General features: G+C 34.1%; 4 protein-coding genes across 11 annotated transcripts; 2 read left to right on the forward strand and 2 right to left on the reverse strand.

The window, feature by feature from the left end:
- The first annotated feature begins 1504 nt into the window (after positions 1-1504).
- Positions 1505-6687, forward strand: LOC130499635 (GDSL esterase/lipase At4g10955-like). 6 transcript variants are annotated; one of them, XM_056993899.1, is made up of 4 exons: positions 1505-1694; positions 2060-2131; positions 2333-2933; positions 5983-6687. In XM_056993899.1, the coding sequence occupies exons 2-4, from the start codon at positions 2070-2072 to the stop codon at positions 6331-6333; spliced, it is 1014 nt and encodes a 337-aa protein (XP_056849879.1). In that variant the 5' UTR covers positions 1505-1694; positions 2060-2069; the 3' UTR covers positions 6334-6687. The 6 variants fall into 6 exon arrangements, with proteins under 6 accessions (XP_056849879.1, XP_056849877.1, XP_056849880.1 ...); XM_056993897.1 differs by having other exon boundaries at positions 1506-1694; positions 2054-2131; XM_056993900.1 differs by having other exon boundaries at positions 1506-1694; positions 2054-2131; positions 2338-2933.
- A 1358-nt stretch (positions 6688-8045) lies between these two features.
- Positions 8046-11418, reverse strand: LOC108828609 (phosphatidylinositol 4-kinase gamma 3). Of its 2 annotated transcripts, none has more exons than XM_018602351.2 (3): positions 11097-11418; positions 8846-10265; positions 8046-8767 (listed from the first exon to the last, which is right to left on the reverse strand). In XM_018602351.2, exons 2-3 carry the CDS (start codon positions 10028-10030, stop codon positions 8387-8389), a joined length of 1566 nt encoding a protein of 521 aa, XP_018457853.1. In that variant the 5' UTR covers positions 10031-10265; positions 11097-11418; the 3' UTR covers positions 8046-8386. The 2 variants fall into 2 exon arrangements, with proteins under 2 accessions (XP_018457853.1, XP_056851294.1); XM_056995314.1 differs by lacking the exon at positions 11097-11418 and adding an exon at positions 10426-10562.
- Positions 11419-12554: 1136 nt separating this feature from the next.
- Positions 12555-18029, forward strand: LOC108826308 (probable LRR receptor-like serine/threonine-protein kinase At4g20450). Its single transcript, XM_018599691.2, has 13 exons — positions 12555-12665; positions 12829-13402; positions 13718-14205; positions 14309-14453; positions 14542-14613; positions 14798-14869; positions 16100-16177; positions 16281-16444; positions 16523-16722; positions 16811-16937; positions 17063-17128; positions 17237-17426; positions 17505-18029. Exons 1-13 carry the CDS (start codon positions 12581-12583, stop codon positions 17914-17916), a joined length of 2673 nt encoding a protein of 890 aa, XP_018455193.1. The 5' UTR covers positions 12555-12580; the 3' UTR covers positions 17917-18029.
- A 540-nt stretch (positions 18030-18569) lies between these two features.
- Positions 18570-21861, reverse strand: LOC108828590 (uncharacterized). Of its 2 annotated transcripts, none has more exons than XM_018602330.2 (4): positions 21736-21861; positions 20983-21351; positions 20704-20901; positions 18570-20412 (listed from the first exon to the last, which is right to left on the reverse strand). In XM_018602330.2, the coding sequence occupies exons 2-4, from the start codon at positions 21331-21333 to the stop codon at positions 18742-18744; spliced, it is 2220 nt and encodes a 739-aa protein (XP_018457832.2). In that variant the 5' UTR covers positions 21334-21351; positions 21736-21861; the 3' UTR covers positions 18570-18741. The 2 variants fall into 2 exon arrangements, with proteins under 2 accessions (XP_018457832.2, XP_018457831.2); XM_018602329.2 differs by having other exon boundaries at positions 21653-21754.
- Positions 21862-21948: the final 87 nt, after the last annotated feature.

The raw sequence follows: 21948 nt of genomic DNA on the forward strand, positions 1-21948 counted from the left end.
AAACATAATAGGAAAAAATCACTCCATCCGTTTCAGTTGAATTGTCTTTCTAGAATAAAATGTTCGTTTCAAAATAAACGTGATTTTAAAATTTTAATGCAAAATTTATTAATAATATTATTCAGTTTATTTTTTTATTGGTTGAAAATATGGTTAGGTGTATAGGTAACAATGTTTTATTTTTAGAAACATGTAAAATTAAATATTTTTAATCTGTTTGAATAAACATAAAACGACAATTAAAATAAAACCGATGGAGTGATAAACAATCTACTCAATTGGTATGCTCATCACCCCAAAAATAACTCACTTACTGTCATGATTACCCTCGTTACCCTAAAACGAGTTTGTGATTCAGTTTTCTTAAGGGAAATAACACATATATAAACTTGTGTTCCACATCTCATAAAATTAATTTAGATTTTAAAAATAGTATAAATTATCATGTAATACTTGCTCACCCTAAGTTAACTACAAATTAATTCAAATACTATGTTCGGATTCTCCAATCCAAATAATTTTTTTTTTTAAGTTCCCACTAGAAAGAATTGTAATTATTATGTTATGAGTTTCTACCAACACTTAAACATCTTAAAATAGTTGCTATTTTTTAATCCAAAACTTGTATTTATGCGATATGTGAGAAATTTCCTCTTTGTTAAAGACAGGTTGCTTTCTTGACATTTCCTCTGCATGTGCTTTCCTAGAAGGACTATTATCTTCAACCAAAACAAAGTTCAACTAAATTTGGTTGATTTTAGGTCTCACATTTAGTAGTAAACTTTTTTTATAAATAAGAAATACTTTCTTCAAAATGGTATAAACATAATAGGAAAAATCACTCCATCCGTTTCAGTTGAATTGTCTTTGTAGAATAAAATATTCGTTTAAAAATAAACGCGATTTTAAAATTTTAATGCAAAATTTATTAATAATATTTTTCAATTTATTTTTTATTAGTTGAAATATGGTTAGATGTATAGGTAACAATGTTTTATTTTTAAAAACATGTGAAATTAAATATTTTTAATCTGTTTGAATAAACACAAAACGATAATTAAAATGAAACCAATGGAGTAATAAACAATCTACTCAATTGGTATGCTCATCACCCCAAAAATAACTCACTTACTGTCATGATTACCCTTGTTACCCTAAAACGAGTTTGTGATTCAGTTTTCTTAAGAGAAATAACACACATATAAACTTGTGTTCCAAATCTCATAAAATTAATTTAGATTTTAAAAATAGTATAAATTATCATGTAATACTTGCTCACCCTAAGTTAGCTACAAATTAAATTCAAATACTATGTTCGGATTCTCCAATCCAAATATATTTTTTTAAAAGTTCCCACTAGAAAGAATTTTAATTATTCTGTTATGAGTTTCTGCCAACACTTAAACATTTTAAAATAGTTGCTATTTTTAATCCAAAACTTGTATTTATGCGATATGTGAGAAATTTCCTCTTTGTTAAAGACAGGTTGCTTCCTTGACATTTCCTCTGCATGTGCTTTCCTAGAAGGACTATTATCTTCAACCAAAACAAAGTTCAACTAAATTTGGTTGATTTTAGGTCTCACATTTAGTAGTAAACTTGTTTTATAAATAAGAAATACTTTCTTCAACCTGTGATCTCATATCTCATCAAATCTGGTTAAAGTTTATTCTGATCTACCTCGAGAGAAAAAGGTATGTTCAGTTTCTTTTAATTTAAATCTCACTAACTTTTGGATATTAATTTATTCAGACATAAAATCCACCAAATTAAGTTTAATATTTGGCCAAGTTTTTCTAAATCGAAACTGGTTGTCTAATAGTGTAGTTTGCATTTTCTGCGTTTGTTTTCCTGTTTCCAACAATGATATATATGGTTTACTAAGAATATGATAGAACATGTCCCACGGTTTAGGCCGGACAGGGTTGCATCAGAATACATGGTGAAGATGATGTATATATTGTTTTGCATAGACCTAAATTAATTTGTACTACAATTTGCATTTTGTTCATCACCGTTTGGATTAAGACTAGTTTTGTATGTAATTGGAAAGAAGAAGAAGAAGAAGAATGGGAGGAGGAGCGAGGGGTTCAAAGAACTCTAATCCCAAGCATCTTCCATACATTGATTGGTACAATTTTATTTTTTGATTTCCTATACTACGAATATTGATGGTGCAGAAGCTAATTTTATCTTGTTATCTAGCAAAGTTTCAATGTTCTCATACACACAATTCTAAATATGCATATGTTTACGGGTGCACGTACTCCTGATTTAATAAGCTGGCTCCGCCCCTGTTAATACTAATATATAGTTGCCTTGTTTTTAATAGGTCAGACTCCTACCATCGAACCGTAGTGATGTCAAGTTTGATACAGGGAGTCTACTTATTGCAACAGGAAAAGCAAGTGAACCCACTAACCAACCGCTGGTGGGAATCCTTCGGTTTCTCTTTAGCCACGATCTTGATCAACCAAGATGATGGATCCATATACGGCGCCGTTTTCGAGAATAACAAATACCAGAATGAACATTATTCTGAAATGCGTCCGCGTTCCGTCATTGCCTTTCGCGGCACGCTTCTTAAATCAGAAACTTGGTATTCTGATGTGAAAGAAGGCATGCGATGCTTTTTCAACAACCTTAATAAAGGCAGTAGGTTTCAACAAGCCACACAAGCAGTCAAAAATGTACTGGAGAAACACCCTACCGAGACAACATCTGTCTGGTTAGCTGGACACTCTCTGGGAGCAGGTATAGCGCTGATGGTCGGGAGGACCTTGGCGAAAGATAGATTCCCCCTCAAAACCTTCGCATTCAACCCGCCCATCTTGCTTAGCTCTCTAGGCATAATACCTAATATTGATGTGTTTAAAGGCATGTTTCTCTTCGCTGAGAGTTGCATCAAAGTGGCCGTGGTCGCTTATCAACAGGTAAATAATACTTCATCTGTTTCTAAAAAATGTCTATTAATTGATTATAAATGTATTATTTTCTTCCATTAATTATTTTCTATAACTTTAAACAAATAGTATTTGAATAAGTGTTCTTCTTTCTTGAAATTTACAGTTCGTCCCTATTAGAACATCTTCAACCTTTATATTTGTCTCTATAATATATTATCTAGAGTTGTCCAAAAAAAATATTATCTAGAGTAAAAAATATTTTATCCCACATTTATTTTATTCTCTAAAATAGTGTTTGCTATTTGAATCTCTATTTATAGAATAAGAAATAGCATTTTTGTATTTTAACTCTATATTTAAAAATGACTATTTTAAAGAAATACATTGGAGGTAAATCACATATCTATTTTTTTTTCACCAAAGCAAATCGCATCTCTATTACAAAAAAATAGCAAAATACATTCTAATACAGTTTGCATAGAAAATGCATAACATAAAGCTTTTTGAACCAACTTTTATTTTGAAATATTTATCTTTTTCTGAGAAAAAAATATATATCTTTTAGCAAAGAAGAGATTATAATCTTGGTATAAACAGGGGGATCTCGTTGTTGAAAATGCACTTTCGTTTTTTTTTTCAAAAACCATGTTGATATTTAACTTGTTAAACCATAAACTAAAACAATGAAGCAGATTGTTTAGCAAAGAGAGAATTGGCAGATAATGTTGTAGCAATGGCTATTACCTAACTTGCTTAAGCATCTATTATATTAAAAGAGAAGTCATGACTTCTCATCCATGTGTGATATTTAATTAAATGGACCATTACTAGAAATTACAACTTATTCATTCATTAATGATATACATAGACATATTTGTTTCATTAATATATTATAAATAGATATTCCTAGATTTTCTCTTAATTACATCCAAATAAAATCTTTTCAAATCTATTTATTTACTATATAAATATATATTCGTATTTATTTAAAATATTAATGTTATAATTCGTTTTTCACTTTAAAAATCTTTTAAATATTTAATTAATTTCGTAATTAATAATAGACTAGATGTATATTTTATTTTTATTAAAATAAACATTTTTAAGTATCTAATTAATTTTGTAATTATATTAAACCCATGTACAATTTTGTATTATTTTGTGATATAAATTTATAAAATATTTTCAATTAAATCTTTGATCTCTAAAAATTAAGATTTGTTAATATTTGTATCACATAATTGAAAAATAGATCATCAATATGAACAATAGGTCTACAAAGCTATTTTAAAAGTGCATTCAGTTTCTATTTTAAGTGCTACTAGATCTTGACCCGTGCGACCGCACGGGTATTAATTTTCAGTTTTAGTTTTTGTTTATTTATACTAAATAGTATATTTATAATATTTGATCGTTTTATATTGACTAAGCTAGGGATGGGTATTTGGATATCCACTCAAATTCGGTTAAAATCTATTCGGGTTTGAGATTTTCGAGTTTAAAGATTCTAGCTCTTTTCGGGTATTTATAAACTTTGGTTCCGGTTGGATTTGGAACTTTTCGGGTTTGATAAACCGTTTAAACTATTTTTAAATTTTCAAAATTTATATATCTTTAAATATCCTTAAATCTAAAAAAATATAACATGTAAATTTGAGTAATGTAAGTTAAAGTACCTAAATTAAAATTTAAAATAGGTTTAACTTGAATATTTGGATGAAGAATAAATATATATTTTAAGTATTTTTTGTGTTTTGATTATTGTTTATCTACTTTAGATGTTTACTTTTGATTATTTTTTATATTTCAAATATTTTAAACAACTTAAAATAGCTTATATCTTGGATATTAACTCGAAAAATAGCTAAAATAGTGAAGTATATAAATATGATTTAAATACATTCGAATATCCGAAATATTTTGTTCAGATAAGGTTTGGTTATGGTTTTCTAGATACCAAATGGTAAATCCTTTTGGATATTATCTAATTTCGTTTCAAATTTGGTAATATTTTTTTCGTTCAGATTTGTTAAATGAATAGTTGATATTATAATTTCCATGAATTGTTTGTCCAATAAAAATGTATTTTTTTTTTAATTTGACATTGATTTAATTGAGAATTTAATGAAGTGTATTTAATTCAAATTTAATTTTAGAAAACAGATTAATGTAAGTGGAAAAGACAAAATATTAAAATAGGAAATATTATTTAATTGTGTATTTAATTCAAATTTAATTTTGGAAAACATATTAATCAAAGTGGAAAAGACAACATTAAAATAGGAAATATTATTTAATGTCAGTGGCATGGAAGTGTAAATAACACTGAAAACTAACAATATTTTTATATGTGTACTTCTGTTTTAATAAAGTAGATTTTAAATGTTATTAAATATAATAGATGGTTTTATTTCATACTTTGATAATAGAAGTATATGACTGTTTTGTTTACAAAAATATAATCAAGTTTTTTATATAAACCATATTCATATACTATTCATTAATGTGATTGTTTTGTATCTTTTATCTTGTGCAATTTTGAAAATGCAATAGATATTATACCAATTTTTGTCATTAGCATAAATTACATTTATTCAGTTAAATATTTAAATCATACAATAATTCGATTAATATATATGTATGATCAAAACCTAAAATACAAGTATACTTTTAAGGAAATTAATATCTAGGTTAATATTAATTTGAATGGATTTTATCGTAAATATCAAAGAATGTAATATTTTAATTAGTGTTCATGTTTTAATAAGAGAAATATCACTAATAATTTGAAACAAAAATAAATAAATTACTGCATGCAAGCTATAAAATTGTTATATTTGAAAATGCTATAAACTATTAATAATTTGGTAAATATTAAAATTATATATCACTAATGTAAACTAGATAGTTACATGTATAAAAATGAAAATAATTATCCGCACGGTTGTGCGGGTCGAGATCTAGTTTAATATAAGTTTGTGTTTCAGAAAAAAAAAACCATAAACTAAAACAACTAAATTTAATATTCTCTTAATAGTTTCCTTTATTTTTTTCTTTTTTTCTTTGAGTATTACAGACTCAAGAAGACGATCCAAGATTAGCAGCGTGGACACCTTACTTATATGTGAACCCATCAGATGGATTCTGTTCAGAATGCATTGATATTTTCAAATACAAAACATTCATGGCATGTATCGGATTAGGCAAATTTGAGAGAATCAGTGCTTCAATCTCTCTTAGGTGTCTAACTTTCGGAATAGAAAGCGGAGAACCTATTCTACTTCTTTCGTCAGCCGATATGTTAGTAAACATGAACAAATCTGATGTTGAGACATCTAATGTGCTTGAGAAGCCGTTGAAGAAGGCTCATGGACTTGAGCAATGGTGGGAGACAGCAAATTGGAAAATCTACAACCTTAGACCATAAGCCTCGTATGGACTAAAGTCAACATCCTCCCACCCCTTTTCGATAATATTGGTTTGTTAAATGTCTTTTCCATCTGTTCAGATCATCATCCACGGGCTTGGGTACCCTTTTTTCTTTTGTCATCATTTGAAACAAATTCTATAAATACTCTGTGAACTAAAATGGGATCTCTTTTTCTATGTGAACGACATAAGGCAGTTTGGAAACCTTCTATCTACCTTAGTTAGGTTTCTTCTACCTTTCTAATGCTGTTGTTCTCCATATGTGTGTGTGAATGTAAAAGCTATTTAACTTATTTTGTTTTGTGGTCAACCTCTTTGAATTAATGCTACTATACTGAGAAATGTTTAAACTTTTTATGCATAAAGTAAGAAGTTATTTTTAAAAAAATTTAAATTTCTTCTTTTTTCTTTCTTAAGACTAGAATAACACATAGAATACAAATAATCAGAACGAAAAAAGAAACTAATTATGCTTATACTAAAATTATATATATTTCGTACTTCATGACTTGATAAAATAGAATACTTTACAAGTTACAACTTAGTGATAAAGTATATTTACATAGAGATATTTAAAAGCGAATAATCTTATTCCATCAAGGGCATAATAATATTATTATAATATACATTTCAAGATAAATGATTCTATATGCATAACTGTTACTAAATATTATGGAAGCCCATTAATCGAACAGTTTGACTAAAAGTTTATTAGTGGTTTACACGATGCAATCAGACATAAATCTTTATAATACATGTAAAATTGTTGGATGTAGAATCGCCAGAATATTTCTCAAATCTTGTAATAATTATATACGGCACTAAAAATATGATTTCTAATAATGCGTAGATTTTTATTTCTACAGATTTTAGATTGATATGTTAAGTGCATAATGTGTATTTTATATATTTTTAGATTATTATTATTTAGTTAGATCACGTATTCTAAACATAGTAAATTCAATAAAAAAATGGATTTCACTTTTTATTTTGTAGAATGTCAATTTTATTTTATGTAGAACAAAATATGAAATTATGATTTAAATATTTTTATAACTGAAAAAAATATCACTAAGTTGATATAGGTATTTCATCAGTAGTTATTATTTTTGAATTTTTTTTTGTTTGTAAAACTATTTATTTAATTTATTTTCGAAAATACTAAAAAGGCATTAGAAGCAAAAAAAATAGTAATAGAAATTAATCTAATGAAGCATAGTGTTATCATTTTTGCTTAAAAAACAATTTTCTCTACTTTTTGTTGTTGTTAAATATGCATGCATGCAGGATGCAGCATGCATCATGCATGTTACTGACTTCAAATAAAAACCAACAAAATAGAGTAAGCATATGTGTAAGTTTCGATGGGAAATTTCATTGTTGTTGGACTCAATATCTAGGTTATTCGTTCAAATTTTAGCAAGATCTAAATTATTTACAGGGCTAAGAAAATTTGTTAATGAAACTAGCACCTTTGATACCTTATTTGTATGTAAATAAGGTGTCCACCAAATACTAATGGTGGGATCGGATCCTTTGTTCACCATTATGTCGCACCAGTTTGATCAATGACATTCACTCTTTTGTTTGCTTCAAAATGCTAGAAATCTTTTGAGTTTTTCGTCTTTCAATTTTCATTTTTATGTTATAGTCTGTAACAGATCCATTTTCTGCAGGAGTATATATTTGAAGGAAAAGATAAGTAAAACAGAGTCAAATAATATTAACATATATGAATTGCGACAAATTTTGAACCCGTGGTATAGTAAATATGTAAGTGACTTGTTCATCATCCACTATGGTATTTTGAAACCGTAGTATAATATATTTATATGTAAAAGACTTGTTCATCATCCAGAACTGAAATAAGTAACACATGAAGGTTATCAAACCCAACAAACCACAGAAGCATGACGATTCTATAAACCCAATCATCATTACCAAATCACTGTTTCCAAAAGCTAAGATTGAGTCCAAAGAGCGTGACGCTTATTTATTGTTATGGACACCGAATATACAGTCATGAGTGGAATCTTGGGGTTGTGATATTTTCAGTTCAGAGAATACTGGTCGAGGCATCGATCCATAATAGCAGAGACTGTGCTTATAAACTCCTCTTCGGTCGTCTCTGGGGACACCATTGCTTCAGCATCACAGATGATTCGTTCGATCACAGATTCTTTCTCGAGTGTTTCCCTGCACATTATGCTTCCAATGGCAAAAGGTGTGAGACCCTTCGCAGCACCTTTCTTGAGAAGCATGGTGGAGATGCGGAAGACACGGGCGCATGAAGGCGGAATCTCCCAACCGTGGAACCTCAGAAGTTCTATGTCTTGCTCAGCGTCCAAGGTTTTAATGTATTCAAGTGTCTGTGAAGAGTATGGCTCTTTTGCTTGAGGCCAGTATAGCCACTCAAATGTGCAGTCTTCAAACTAGACACATAAAAGTGGTTTTAGTCGAAATATATTGTAGCTAATGTTCAAAAATATAGTGTAGCTTATGTTGTTTACCTTATTTGGAAAGCAATAGCCGTGGTCGATTGGTGTAAGCACAATCTGACCATCATTTCCATCTCGGCTAACCAAAATGTTACCACCATGACGATCTGCATTAGCAAGCCTAATGTCCAGAACCGATATCTTGTGAACCTGATCAACAGGGAAGACTCCGTATCCCATATCTTCACAAGTTCCAACGTTGCTCACAAACATCTGCAACGAACCAATCTTCGCGTTCTCTTGAGAGAAACTATAACCATTGGGATGGTTGAAGTCTTTGTGCAAACATTTGACCATTGCTGTTGGTGGAACTCCAGAGAAACCGGGTTGGTCATTAGGAAAAGTTCGTGGTCCGGTCATGGGGTAGTCCAAAATGTACGCTGCTACTTCTCTAAAAGCTCCTTCACCAACTTGTGTGCCTTTCTTTAGTCCTTCCCCGTCGACTGAAAGAGGTTGTCCGTGTGGATTGTTCACGGCCATTGGCTCCTCGTCTATTGGTTTGAAGACGGATACATACTTGTGTCCGGATTGGTCTTGCATGAAGTAAGCTCCCCCTGACCCATCAGATGATTTGATAGGGGCGTTTCCTTTCTCCAAGCCATCTATAGTTGAGCTGATAAGCTCTTTGAGCAGTGAAGGCAGTTCAATCTCACGGTTAACAACAAGAGGCTCCACAAAGAAATCTTTAGATGGATTTTTAATCAGCAAGTGAATCACATTCTCTCCGTTTTTACAGAGATCAGTGACGAGTCTCTGGTCATCATCTAGCTCTTCACCATCCAACGTGAGTCCATCATACAATGCACTACTCCCGAGCTCGGTTAACTTCTGCTTCACGTAACCAACGCTTCTACTCCTCTCAAGAAAGAGCTCAATCGCCTTACCACCAAGGGTCATGGCTTGGAGATCAGAAAGCTTAATAACCAAACGCAACAGCTTCTCGTTCGCGAGAACGTAATCTCGAGCTAGCTCTCGACCATCGTAGAGCAGCTTCTGCTTCTTCACAAAAAATCCCTTGATACTCTGAATCGTCAGCTTCACGGACGCAAGAGAATCTGACTCCATGACCCGCATCGGGTTCAGAGATTCGGCGATGTTAAGGAATATCAGGATTGGGTCGTCTAAGTTCAAACCAAACCGTGGGAAGTTGACAAATTCTTCCAAGGCTGGACATAGAGCTACACTAGCAAATGACATACCAAACTATACAGCTTCTTTCTAAATCCTCCAGAGCTGGAAACTCAAACCTTTTAATCTTCTTCCGTGTACTTTAAAAAGAGACCAAGTTCCCTGCACGGATTCAGGAACTCTAAAACAAAGGTTTTGTAATTCACATCTTTGCCAAGCAAATATCTCTCAAGGATTCATACTGAACTTAAACCAATCCCAAACCACCTTTGGTTACCCTTTCATTTGCATGAAAGCAAAGAACCTGAAATGACCAAAGGAATCAGTCAAGGATATTTAATGACAAAGAGAAATTCAAAATCTGTAAAAAAAAACTCTTACAAAGATCAATCACTATTCCAATTAATTAACCACAGATTAAACAAGATGTAAAATGTTCAGATCAAACACAAAAAGATTTTTACCTTTAATGAAAAAAAAAACGTTAACCGTTAACCTCTCCTCTCTTGTATGGATGATGAACAAGTCTTTAATTTTATATAAACCTTTTTGAGAAAAAAAAAAGAAAAAAAAAGGGTTCAACCAACCTCTGCTCTCTTTGGATGGATGATGAACAAGACTCTTTAACATTATCTTAGCAGACTCTATATAACCTTTGAAAAACTTTTGGTCTTAATCTTACATAATTAGAAATCTTCAAAAGCTAAATTTAGCTTAAAATAAGCATAACCAAACAACGGCCACAAATTAGGTTTCCAGGTCAACGTCCTTATCTAAAGCCAATACAGCCTGGCCTAAGTTATTCAAAGTTATATCTCTGACTCTAATAAAGTTAATTATAGGTTAGTTCTCACACTCATACATCTGAGACAAGTTCTAGATATATATATCTTAATCCATCATCAAAATACTGATACTATCCATTGTTTGTTCATCACTAAACATAAATCTCCGATCATCTTAACGAGCATTCAGAATATGTAACCGCCACAGGAATCTAGGTTTCTACTCACCTTTATCGATCATCACTGAACATATATACATTTAAAATCATTCATGATCGGAGGAGATAACACCAAACAAATCGATTCTTCAAAGAGATCGAAAACTTTTTAAAAAATGTTTTTGTTCATACCTCGGAGTTCAAAATCCGTGAAGCGATAGAATCAATCGAGTAGGTGGAATAGAAATAGATTCGATTAAAATCGACTCGTCGCCGATTATCCGAGAATCTGGAAAGCACCTTTATTCTTTTCCCGAGAAAATTTCAGCGAGCGCGTTCCCAGAAGGAGAGAGAGATAACAAATTCAAATGGCCACAATTGGATTTCTCAAAAAAAAAAAGAAGGAGAGAGAGATTACAAACAGTGACAAGTCATCCTTTGAACAGCAGCGAAATGAAGGGGTTCTATTTATAGGTTTTTGACCTTCGCTGACTTTTCTGACGGAAGTTTCATGCCATCTCTAACGTCGTGAACTCCTCTCCACGGCAGTATACTGTTTTTTTGTAACGGACGCATTTGCTTACGGTTCAAGCAATTAAATAATAACCATGGGCCTTCAAGATTGGGCCCTTTCAATTTCATTTTGTCGAAGAGATTTTTGAGTTATATATATTCATTTATTTAAATGCCGGATTTTAGATTTATGAAGCCATAATTAATTTAAGATAAGTTTTAGTAAAAAAATACTCTCTCTTTTCATAAAGTTACATATTCTAGAGAAAACTTTTTGTTTCAAAAAAATTTATTTTTTACATTTTCAATGCATATTTTATTAAATAATGGCAAATTTTAAAAAACTTAATTTCACTTATTGGACTTTTATTGGCTAAAAATTATGGAAAAAAAATAATCACGAAAATAATAAAATTTAATGTGTTTTATTAAGATGTGTGAAAAATCTAAAATATGTAACATTTTAAAACGGAGGGAGTATTTTCTTACTTGAAAGTTATGAAACATATTTTTACAATAGTTGCTAAAAGTTAATCGTTAAATTTTCTGTTTACCTATATTTAATACATTATTTTATTTTATTTTTATTAATTAATGAATTGAACATAAAGATAAAAACCCAATCCAGAGATATAATGAAATTTATAACCAATCCAATAGGTATGAGAGATATAACTTTTTATCATTAAATCAGATAAATCTTTGACCGAGTTATTTACTTGTCTTCTGCAGAAGAACAGTAAAAAACATTCCCAAGTATGCAGCAGCTCAAACACATGTTCCTAAACTTAGTAAAGACCACCAAAACATATCTCATCACAATCAGACATACTACTAAATAAATTATTGTGTGACTTTAAGATATATTTTCTAAATTGAAAAATTATTATGTTTCACAATTTTGAGATATATAATATAATTGCGATATTAAATCAAATTTCTCAAATAAGATATAGTTTGATTTTATATCGTAGATCCCAGTTGATATGCACATGAGAATAGGGCGACGTGCTAAAAACTCCTAATTGAAATGTTACAACACCAACCTGGAGGGGCATCTTTTATCATTTATTTATTTCCTCCTTTTCTCGAGTTAAGCTAATAGCCTCTTTCTCTTTATGTTTGCATTTGGTTAATAAAGGATCAATCTTAACTCTTTGTAAATGGAAGGTATTCCAAGTGTATTTTTCTTGGTGCTGATGGGGAGGTTTTTCATTACACATCTTGCTAGTGCTCAAGGTCAACTAGGTATTTTACGTCTTTGTGAATAAACCATCTCTGCATTAAAATTCCTTGTCACTTTTTTTTTGACAAAAAATTCCTTGTCACTTTTCATTTGAATGTAAACAAAATTTACAGATAGTTCAAATACTTAACGCCTTCCGTCTGTTGTTTCAATGTCTTCTTCTAGGATTCATCAGCTTGGATTGTGGAATGCCAAGTAATGAGTCTAGTTACACCGAATATTCAACCAGTTTGATTTATTCATCGGATGCTGATTTCATCCGCACCGGAGAAAGGGGCAGAATCAATAATGACGAAATTGAGTACTTGAAGCCATATAGACGCTTGCGATATTTTCCCGAAGGACCAAGGAATTGCTACAATCTAACTGTTGTGCCGGGCATAACTTATCTTATTAGAGCTGTCTTCGCATATGGAAACTACGATGGTCTTAAAATTATGCCCAAATTTGATCTCCACGTAGGCCCTAACTTGTGGACAACCATAGATTTTGAAGACCAACTTTCGGATATCAGTAAGATCACAATTCAAGAAGGTATCGTAGAGGAGATTATTCACATGTCAATGTCAAACTCTTTGGACATATGTCTTGTTAAGACAGGAACAACAACGCCGTTCATATCAGGCTTAGAACTACGGCCCATGAGAGAAGATAGTTACAATACTGAATCCGGCTCCCTGAAGCTCTTATTTAGACAACGCTTTATCCGAGATTTTGACGAATTTGATCTTCAGATTCGGTAAGTGCTTTGATTTTAATTTGCTCAACTATGTGCTTTTCAGTTATTGAAACAAACGTAAACAAACGTATATATATTGTTCTATATTATATAGGCTTCTCAGCGTACCAGACAATCGTATTTCCTTTAGTGAAATACAAATAAGAGAAAATTAATTAGCGTCTTCAGAAAAAAAAAAAAATAGCGTCTTCTTCTAATTTATATTTTTCTCCATTCTTCTCAAGGCAACCATTATAGCCATAGTTTAATGTTAGTCACAAATCACAATCAAAACTTAATGTTCAACATACACGTCTGATAACATCATTGTGCCAGGTATCCATATGATGTCCATGATCGTAACTGGTATACAGAGGTTGAGGTAGGCTCTGATTGGACACAAATAAACACCACCCTCAATGTAAGTAGTTCCGATCCCTTTGAAATGCCACAACGTTTATTTTCAGAGGCTGTGACACCCAAAAATTCCAGTAAGCCGATGAAAATGAGCTGGTTATTGCGGAAACCGTACTACCAAGTTGATATGTACCTTCACTTTGCTGATATACAAGTCCTCCAGCCGAATGATACTAGAATATTTGATGTTTTATGTAACAATCATACTTTTTACACTGGATATAGACCTCTAGAGTATATGGTAGAGACTGTACCTCTAAAATCTATCAATATGTGTGAGGATCGTATCTGCGCATTGGATTTGGCCCTCGTAAAAGCTAAATCGTCAACTCTCCCACCGCTGCTTAATGTCATTGAGGCTTTTGGAGTTCTCCAGCTACCTAATTTAGAAACGGATGAAAACGACGGTATGTTAACTACATGACATCGTCTTTATACATTCCTCGTTTTAATAATAGTTTATGTTATTTTAAAATGTTATAATTGACAACCACGAACTTTGTATGGCAGTGACTGCAATCAAGAAAATCCAAGCTACTTATAGATTACACAAAATCAATTGGCAAGGGGATCCATGTTCTCCTGTACTGTACAAGTGGGATGGTCTAAGCTGCAGTAGCGCTAATCTATCTACTTCCCTAAGAATTATTTCTTTGTACGTAGGATCAGTCGAAAGACGCAAACCTTCACCTGTGATATTATAATGTGCATGTTAACTGAAATGTGCATTGCTCTTCAATCAGAGATTTGTCTGCAAGTGGATTGAATGGTACCATATCACCTGACGTAACAAATCTAAGCCAGCTACAAAAATTGTAAGTCTCTCCTCACCTTTATGTTCGCAACAGCTCAACAGGATGCAGATTATTAAACTGTTCTTTTATTGTAATAGGTGCAACATCATTTCGTTAGATATTCTCTTTTCTTTTTAGGTAAAATGTTAAGTTTTTTTGGTGAAACAAAGTTATATAACCAATTCCATTTATTTTCACGCACCAGGGACCTTTCAACTAATAATTTGACTGGAGGAGTCCCAGAGTTTTTCTCTAGCATGAAAGCATTAACCATCATGTAAGTTGAACAAAACTTTTACACTTATAACAGATGAAAATATAGAAAAGCTGATGGAAAAATTATGATTGATTGGTTATGTCCACAGCAAAAAGGAGATATTTGGTTCAAAAACACAAAAGTATTAATAGATGCTGACAATATTGTCCAGATTGTAATAGGATTAGAAAACACAAAAGTATAATTAAAAAGTATTCTGGTTCGAAATCCTAAGCTAATTGACTCGTAGGCTTTTGTGCAATATGGATGAGTAAACTAAAAACGGTAGCCCATATTATAGGAATATTATATACCGTTTGGATCGTAGACCCTATTCTACTCATAACGAGAAATAGCAAACTAAAGGCATATTAAAAAAAAATAAACCTTAACTTTAATCCTCCAAAAGAGATTTACAAAAAGTGCATGATCCTAGTGTCATATGTACCAAACTGTGTCTTTAGCTTGAAAACACTTGACAATACACGATTTCAATTTTCAACAAGTCCCAAAATGCTTAAACGTGATATGAAGAACCATTGTAGTGATCATATCATCATGATTATCAGTTGTTCCTACCTGTTTTACTTGAATCATTTTCTCATCCCTTAGAAAATCAAATATTTCAGTTACAAATAACTTACCAACTCTCTAAACCAGATTATTTCCTTAGCAGCTTTTATTATTGCTAAATACTTTGATTCAGTAGACAATGTCGCGTTGGATTTCAGAGTTGGTTTCACAACATAACTACACATAGCTACTCATAAATTATCTGCTGTCCACATCATCTATAATCAGAATTAGAATAAGTAACTAGGAGCGGATTATTGCCTCCATAGATGAGATAAACATCGGATGCACCCGTAAGTTATAAAAAAAAACTGTGCGATAGATCATGATTAGACTGAGCATGAAAGGCCCTATACCATTTAGGTTCATTAACGTGAACTTTTCCAACTCATCTCTATATTTATCTTAGACTCAAAATTACCCCAATCGATTTCAATTTTTCGAATAAAATTGTTATTTTCTATATTTAAGAGAAAATAATAATAATACTTTCTTTTTACTTAGTATCTGGAAAATGCTATTTTAGATAAATACGTTAGATAACTTTCAGTTACATTATAGAATTTCTCTATTTTAGAAAAAAAAAAGTAAAATACATTAAAAGTGGTCTAAGTGAACCAATATCTCGCATTATATGATAAACTTGACTCATATCGAAGTGTTTATTTATATTGACAGAGACTTGAGTTACAATAATCTTAGTGGCTCAGTTCCTCAAGCTATTTGTAACATGCAAAAGAAAGGCCTAAAGTTGATGTATGTTTCTTTTTCCCATTATAAATTTTGTTTTTGTTTCTGAAGTTGTTTAATCCCCATCCTATTTATATTTAGTAATAAAATAATTATGTTCAATTAACAGTGTTGAAGGAAATCCAAATCTCTGTTTGTCTTCTTGCGGAACTAATGGAAAACGAAAAAGGAAAGTTTATGTCATCATTGTTGTGTCAATCGCTTCCATCGGTATTATTGCAGCTGTGCTTCTTCTGATCATTTCCATTAATAAAAAGAAGACGTCAGTGAAAGGTAAACGCTATTTTCCATTAATAAAAAGAAGACGTCAATCTCAAATTTGGTTTATGATGCATGATCTTTATTTCGCAGCGTTACGCCCGCCCATTGTGGCAAAAAAGAGAAGCTTTACTTTTGGAAATGTCAAGGAGATGACGAACAACTTTGCGAGAGTTGTTGGAGAAGGAGGGTTTGGTATAGTGTATCACGGTTATTTGAATCAAGAAGAACAGGTTGCAGCTAAAGTACTCTCTCAATCCTCAGCCCAAGGCTATGAGCAATTCAAGGCAGAGGTGATTGTATATAACTTCATATCATATCCTAAGAAAGTTAGATTCACCTAAGCCGTAGTATATTTTTTTGGTTTATGTGGTTTGACAGGTAGAACTTCTTATAAGAGTTCACCACGTAAACTTAGTAAGTCTCGTTGGCTATTGTGATGAAGGAGAACACTTAGTTCTCATTTATGAATATATGCACAATGAAGACTTAAGGAAACTTCTATCCGGTAAATTGGGTTACGACATTTTCTTTCCATTTCTTTTGTTTGCAATGACAGCATATCACGTTATAATATTTGAAAATGTTTAAAAACTTTCGGTGGAAATGACCACACACGACTTCCTTGTACAGGAGAATGCGCAAGCCCACCATTGAGTTGGGAAAATAGGCTAAGGATTGCTGCAGAAACTGCACAAGGTTCATTACTTATCGCATGTATCTTTTTTTTTAATCTTTAATTACAAGCTTTTCTGGTTTTATTTGTAAGCTTTCAACAACAAAATTAGGTAAAATTCTTTTATGCAGGATTAGAGTATCTACATATTGGCTGCAAACCACCAATGATTCATAGAGATGTAAAATCTACAAATATCCTCCTCGATGAGCACTTCCAAGCAAAACTCGGCGATTTTGGTCTTTCAAGATATTCTCCAACAGGAAGCGAAACTCACGTGTCAACAAATGTTGTTGGATCACCCGGCTATCTTGATCCTGAGTAAATTATCTTCTTGTAGCAATATATTACTTAACTATCGTCCTTTGCTTTCATTTTCATAAATTTTCTATACCACAGATATTACAGGACAAATTGGCTGACCGAGAAAAGTGATGTCTATAGCTTTGGAGTTGTATTATTGGAGATAATCACAAGTCTACCAGTGATTGATCATACTCGTGAAAAGCCTCACATAGTAGAATGGGTGGGAATTAGGCTAACAAATGGAGATATAAAAAATATTGTGGATCCAAGCCTTGCTGGAGACTTTTGCTCTAGTTCTATGTGGAAGGCTCTTGAACTAGCAATGTCTTGCGTTACTCTTTCTTCGTCTGGAAGACCAACCATGTCTCAAGTTGCTAGTGAGCTGAAAGCGTGTCTTTTCTCCGAAAAATTACGAAAAGGAGACACACCCGACGTGGACTTGAATAGTTCCACTGAACCGAGTATGAGCGTTGTTGGCACTGAAGAAAACCCTGATGCACGCTAGTTAATACAGAAGATCCAATCGGTGTTTCGAGTAATACGATTCATATGGTATCAGAACCCTTAAAAAGCCCGAACACAATTTATTTTCTCTTCTTGCTCTTCCTTTAATCCTTAAGGACCGTGTTTTCTTATTGTTCTTCATGATGTAAGAAAATATATTCAATTTCAAACATTATTAACGTTCGAATTATGATAACAAAATGCAATTTATAACCAATCCAATAAGCATGAGAGATATAACTTCTTTATCGGAAAAAAAAAAAGGTTTGTGAACGTGTTACTTTTCACAAGCTCTTATCAATGAACTCCCAAATCCTCGGGCTTGGGCCCTTTGGTTTTTCCAACTTTCTTCTTTTTAGATGAGATACGTCAATCATTTATGAACAAACATAAGTTTTAGTAAAATAATTATTTTATTGTTTGAAAGCTACAAACTTGTAAATATTGATTTTGCTCAGAGTCCTGTTTTTTCTTATTTGATTTTGCTATCTTTTTTTTTTTTAATAACTAATAGAAACCAAAAACTAATAGAAACCCACAAAATACACATTTTCTTACCACTTAAGGCTCTCCGAATGAACAAGGGAAATCGAACCCATAATGATTTTGCTCAGAGTTGGCCATCATCAGATTAGGTTTCAAAGAATACACAGATAATGAAATAATATATTATTACCGAATTAAACCATTATTAAACCATGTGTTAATTATGATTAATAACACAATCAATAGGCATATGAGAATTGAGAGGGTATCATCTTTTTTACCATGAAAGAACCAAAAGAAACAGAACAACAAAGTTTGTGAAAGTTATATAACATACCTTTCACAAGCTCTTATCAATGAACTCCCAAATCCTCTGTTCCATATAAACACGGTCCTTCACCTTCCTCGGCATATGCCTCTCATCAGGAAATATCAACAACTCATACCTCTTCCCCGCCTCCACAAGCGCGTTCACAAGCCTACCCGTGTGCCTAAAATGCACATTCTCATCCATCATCCCATGCACCAGCATCAGCTTCTGCTGATCATCCCTCAAGTTCCCCACATGCTGCATCACCGAGCTCTTCACATACAGATCATCATCCGGAAGGTCCATGTACTTCTCCGTGTAGAACGTATCGTACCCGTCCCAAGAAGTCACAGGAGCACCAGAGACGGCGCATCTAAAGATCTCAGGGTACTTAGTCAAGAGCGTAGCCGAGAGGTACCCACCGTAACTCCAGCCGTAGACACCAATGTGATCCGGTTTAGCTAAACCTTGCTCGATAAGCCATTTTGCTCCGGTTACTTGGTCCTCCGCATCAACGCTCCCGCAGCTGTGTTTGATCCAAGACTCGAACTTCAGACCGCGCCGCGCGGTTCCTCTGTTATCGACCTTGAAAACCAAGACGCCTCTGCTTCTCAAGTACTGTGTCCTCATGTCTACTGTACTGATCCAAGAGTCCTGCACCAGCTGAACACTAGGACCTCCGTAGACATTGATCATCGTCTTATAAGGAGGAGGACCGAACTTCGAACCGTCCGGTCTGTAAACCGCGCCGTACAGAGTCGTCTCTCCATCGTTAGCTTGTATCTGAACAAACTCAGGAGCCTCGAGTTCGAGCCGTCTCGCTATCGGCAAAGGAGAACTCTGCTCGTAGAGTACCTTCAGCACGGTCCCATCGCTCAGAGAGCAGAGAGTGACACGTGGAGGAGAATCAACCGAGTCGTGAACGTCCACGAAGCTCTTCATCTGATGATCTAACACAACGACGTGTTTCCCTTTCCCACGCGTAAGCCTCATCGGTGGTTGCTGAGATTTAGCGTCCAGCTTTGTGCAGTAAAGATGAGTCTCAAGCGCTCCATCGAACGTTGCAGTGAAGTAAACCAAACACATTGACTCATTTACCCCTGCGATCTGCTCAACCATCCATTCACCGCTAGTAACGCCCCCAAGACAAGTCCCATCAGAGTCATAAAGATACAAATGTCTGTAACCGGTCCTCTCGCTGGCCCAGATGAATCCTCCCGAAGGCTCCAGAGGCGTGAAACAGTCGTGCAGAGTCACCCACGCGTCAGACTCTTCAGTCAACAGTACGTTTCCATGACCTGTCTTCACATCGAAGCTGATGATTTTGAGTTTACGCTGCGACCTGTTCAGAACCTGAGCCGCGAGGACATTCCCTGGCATCCAGCTGACTCTACCGAGATACTCTTCATCCGCGTTGTCTCTTCCTCCGCAGACGACGTCCATCCAAGTCGTTTTACCGCCACCGGATGAAGAAACCACGCCGAGACGGACCGTGGAGTTGAGAGCTCCGGCGAAAGGATAAGCGTGATCCTCTTGCGCGTCTGCGCCGACGGAGCTTTTCCCCTGGTGCATGATTCTGAAGAGAGGTATCTGAGAGGAGTCTACTTCGGTGTAAGCGATGAACTTGCTGTCTAACGACCACCAGTACCCGTTCCTCCGATCCATCTCTTCCTGAGCTATGTACTCAGCAAGACCATGAGTCTGCAGAGCAAACAAAAACAAATTGTTTTACACCACAAATGAGACAAAGGAGAAAAAGAGTGAACCAAGCGACGACGTCCAGTGGTCCCCGGCCCCAATATGGACTCGGGTTCGAATCTAGTGGCCAAAATTTAAAATTTGGCTCTCTTAGCGTCCAGTGACCGAGGCGTGTTCCAGCCGATAATGTAGGCTGATACAGACATTCGCCGCTAATCTGTACCCACCTCGGTGAGTGCTAGGATACACCGGGTTATTTCAAAAAAATAAAAATAAGTGATTTTTATTTATTACCAGAGTACTTCCATTGGCACCGTTCGTCAGCTGTTGTGTCTGGTTTTTCAACAGATTGAGGACATGCAGCTCGGAGTCTTTTACGTATGCAAGGAGCAACCCATTGGGAGATAGACGAGGATCAATGACTGGGGAAGCGGGTGAGCTTGGAACTATGAGCTCTGGATTTGGCGATGAACAAAGATCCTTCATATACACCTAAACCATGGTCGGGAGTTAGATTATATAGCATCAAAGAACGTCAACAGATACAATCAAGAACCCGATGACCAAACCAACCCCAGCAGGTAAAGGCACGACAATGAATTTCATCTTCAAGTTAGTCTTGACCCATTCGTAACGAGTCACTCCCAGCCCGCGTTCACGCAGCCTCTCCCTTCTCAGCTTCTCCTCCGGCGAGATGTTGCTCTCGTCGACACCACCGTCGGGAGGACTGAAAACAAGACTAGACTCTCCTTTGTTCACATCGAAGGCGTACACTCTCCTATTCAGATTCTCTTCGGGACTAAACAAGTAAGTGATCAGAGAGTCGTCGGGGCTGAAGCTGACTGCCGTTGGAGATGCGTAGCCAGGTAAAGGCGCCTGAACGATATCTTCGACCTTGAAATGAAGGTCGTTTTCGAGCATCATGATTCGTTCGTTCAACACCTATATATCACAACATCAACATCATCGTCTTAGAATCTATGAACATGAAGAAACTGTGAAACTCTACTCTTGATGACGGGAAAAAAAAACAAAAACAAATTTGACAATGTACAATCCAGGATGATTATTATATATTGACTTGACCTCAATGGGTACTATCTATCATTAACCATTAACATAAATATATTTTGATTCCCTCCTAACCAACAAGAACCAATCTATAAACATGATGAGCAAGAATAGAGAAGATCAACTATAATTGATGAAGGAAAAATAAATGGTCAACGGATCGAAACCATACGGGGATCGAGGGATGAGATTAGAGTTTGAATGGATTGGTTAGAAAAAAAAGTGAGAGAGAGAGGATGAGGAAAGGATAAATACCGAACCGGGAGATAGGAACTGGTACTGCTATCTGGGAGATTGAGAGAGACAGGTTCCTCTTCCGTGTAATGACCTGATATCAACACGATTCCTCTGTTTTTTTTTTTGTCAATTAGTGCTTTTCGATTATTAATTTCACAGATAATTATCAGTTTATCACCGTTCGAACACCTTCAACTTGAGATTCTATAATGCATGTACATCATTAAAGCA

This window comes from Raphanus sativus, chromosome 9 (genome assembly GCF_000801105.2).
Source record: "Raphanus sativus cultivar WK10039 chromosome 9, ASM80110v3, whole genome shotgun sequence".
Classification (NCBI taxonomy): domain Eukaryota; kingdom Viridiplantae; phylum Streptophyta; class Magnoliopsida; order Brassicales; family Brassicaceae; genus Raphanus; species Raphanus sativus.

Coding starts and splice junctions, on each gene's coding strand:
- LOC108828590 (XM_018602330.2), bottom strand. CDS start 21,333: ATGATGCTCGAAAACGACCTTCATTTCAAGGTCGAAGATATCGTTCAG. Junction 20,902..20,982: donor TCGTGCCTTTACCTGCTGGG/GTTGGTTTGGTC, acceptor ACCATGGTTTAG/GTGTATATGAAGGATCTTTG. Junction 20,413..20,703: donor GTGCCAATGGAAGTACTCTG/GTAATAAATAAA, acceptor TTTGCTCTGCAG/ACTCATGGTCTTGCTGAGTA.
- LOC108828609 (XM_018602351.2), bottom strand. CDS start 10,030: ATGTCATTTGCTAGTGTAGCTCTATGTCCAGCCTTGGAAGAATTTGTC. Junction 8,768..8,845: donor GCTATTGCTTTCCAAATAAG/GTAAACAACATA, acceptor TTATGTGTCTAG/TTTGAAGACTGCACATTTGA.
- LOC108826308 (XM_018599691.2), top strand. CDS start 12,581: ATGGAAGGTATTCCAAGTGTATTTTTCTTGGTGCTGATGGGGAGGTTT. Junction 14,614..14,797: donor CTAAGCCAGCTACAAAAATT/GTAAGTCTCTCC, acceptor TTCACGCACCAG/GGACCTTTCAACTAATAATT. Junction 17,129..17,236: donor TGCTGCAGAAACTGCACAAG/GTTCATTACTTA, acceptor TCTTTTATGCAG/GATTAGAGTATCTACATATT.
- LOC130499635 (XM_056993899.1), top strand. CDS start 2,070: ATGGGAGGAGGAGCGAGGGGTTCAAAGAACTCTAATCCCAAGCATCTT. Junction 2,132..2,332: donor CATCTTCCATACATTGATTG/GTACAATTTTAT, acceptor TGTTTTTAATAG/GTCAGACTCCTACCATCGAA. Junction 2,934..5,982: donor CCGTGGTCGCTTATCAACAG/GTAAATAATACT, acceptor TGAGTATTACAG/ACTCAAGAAGACGATCCAAG.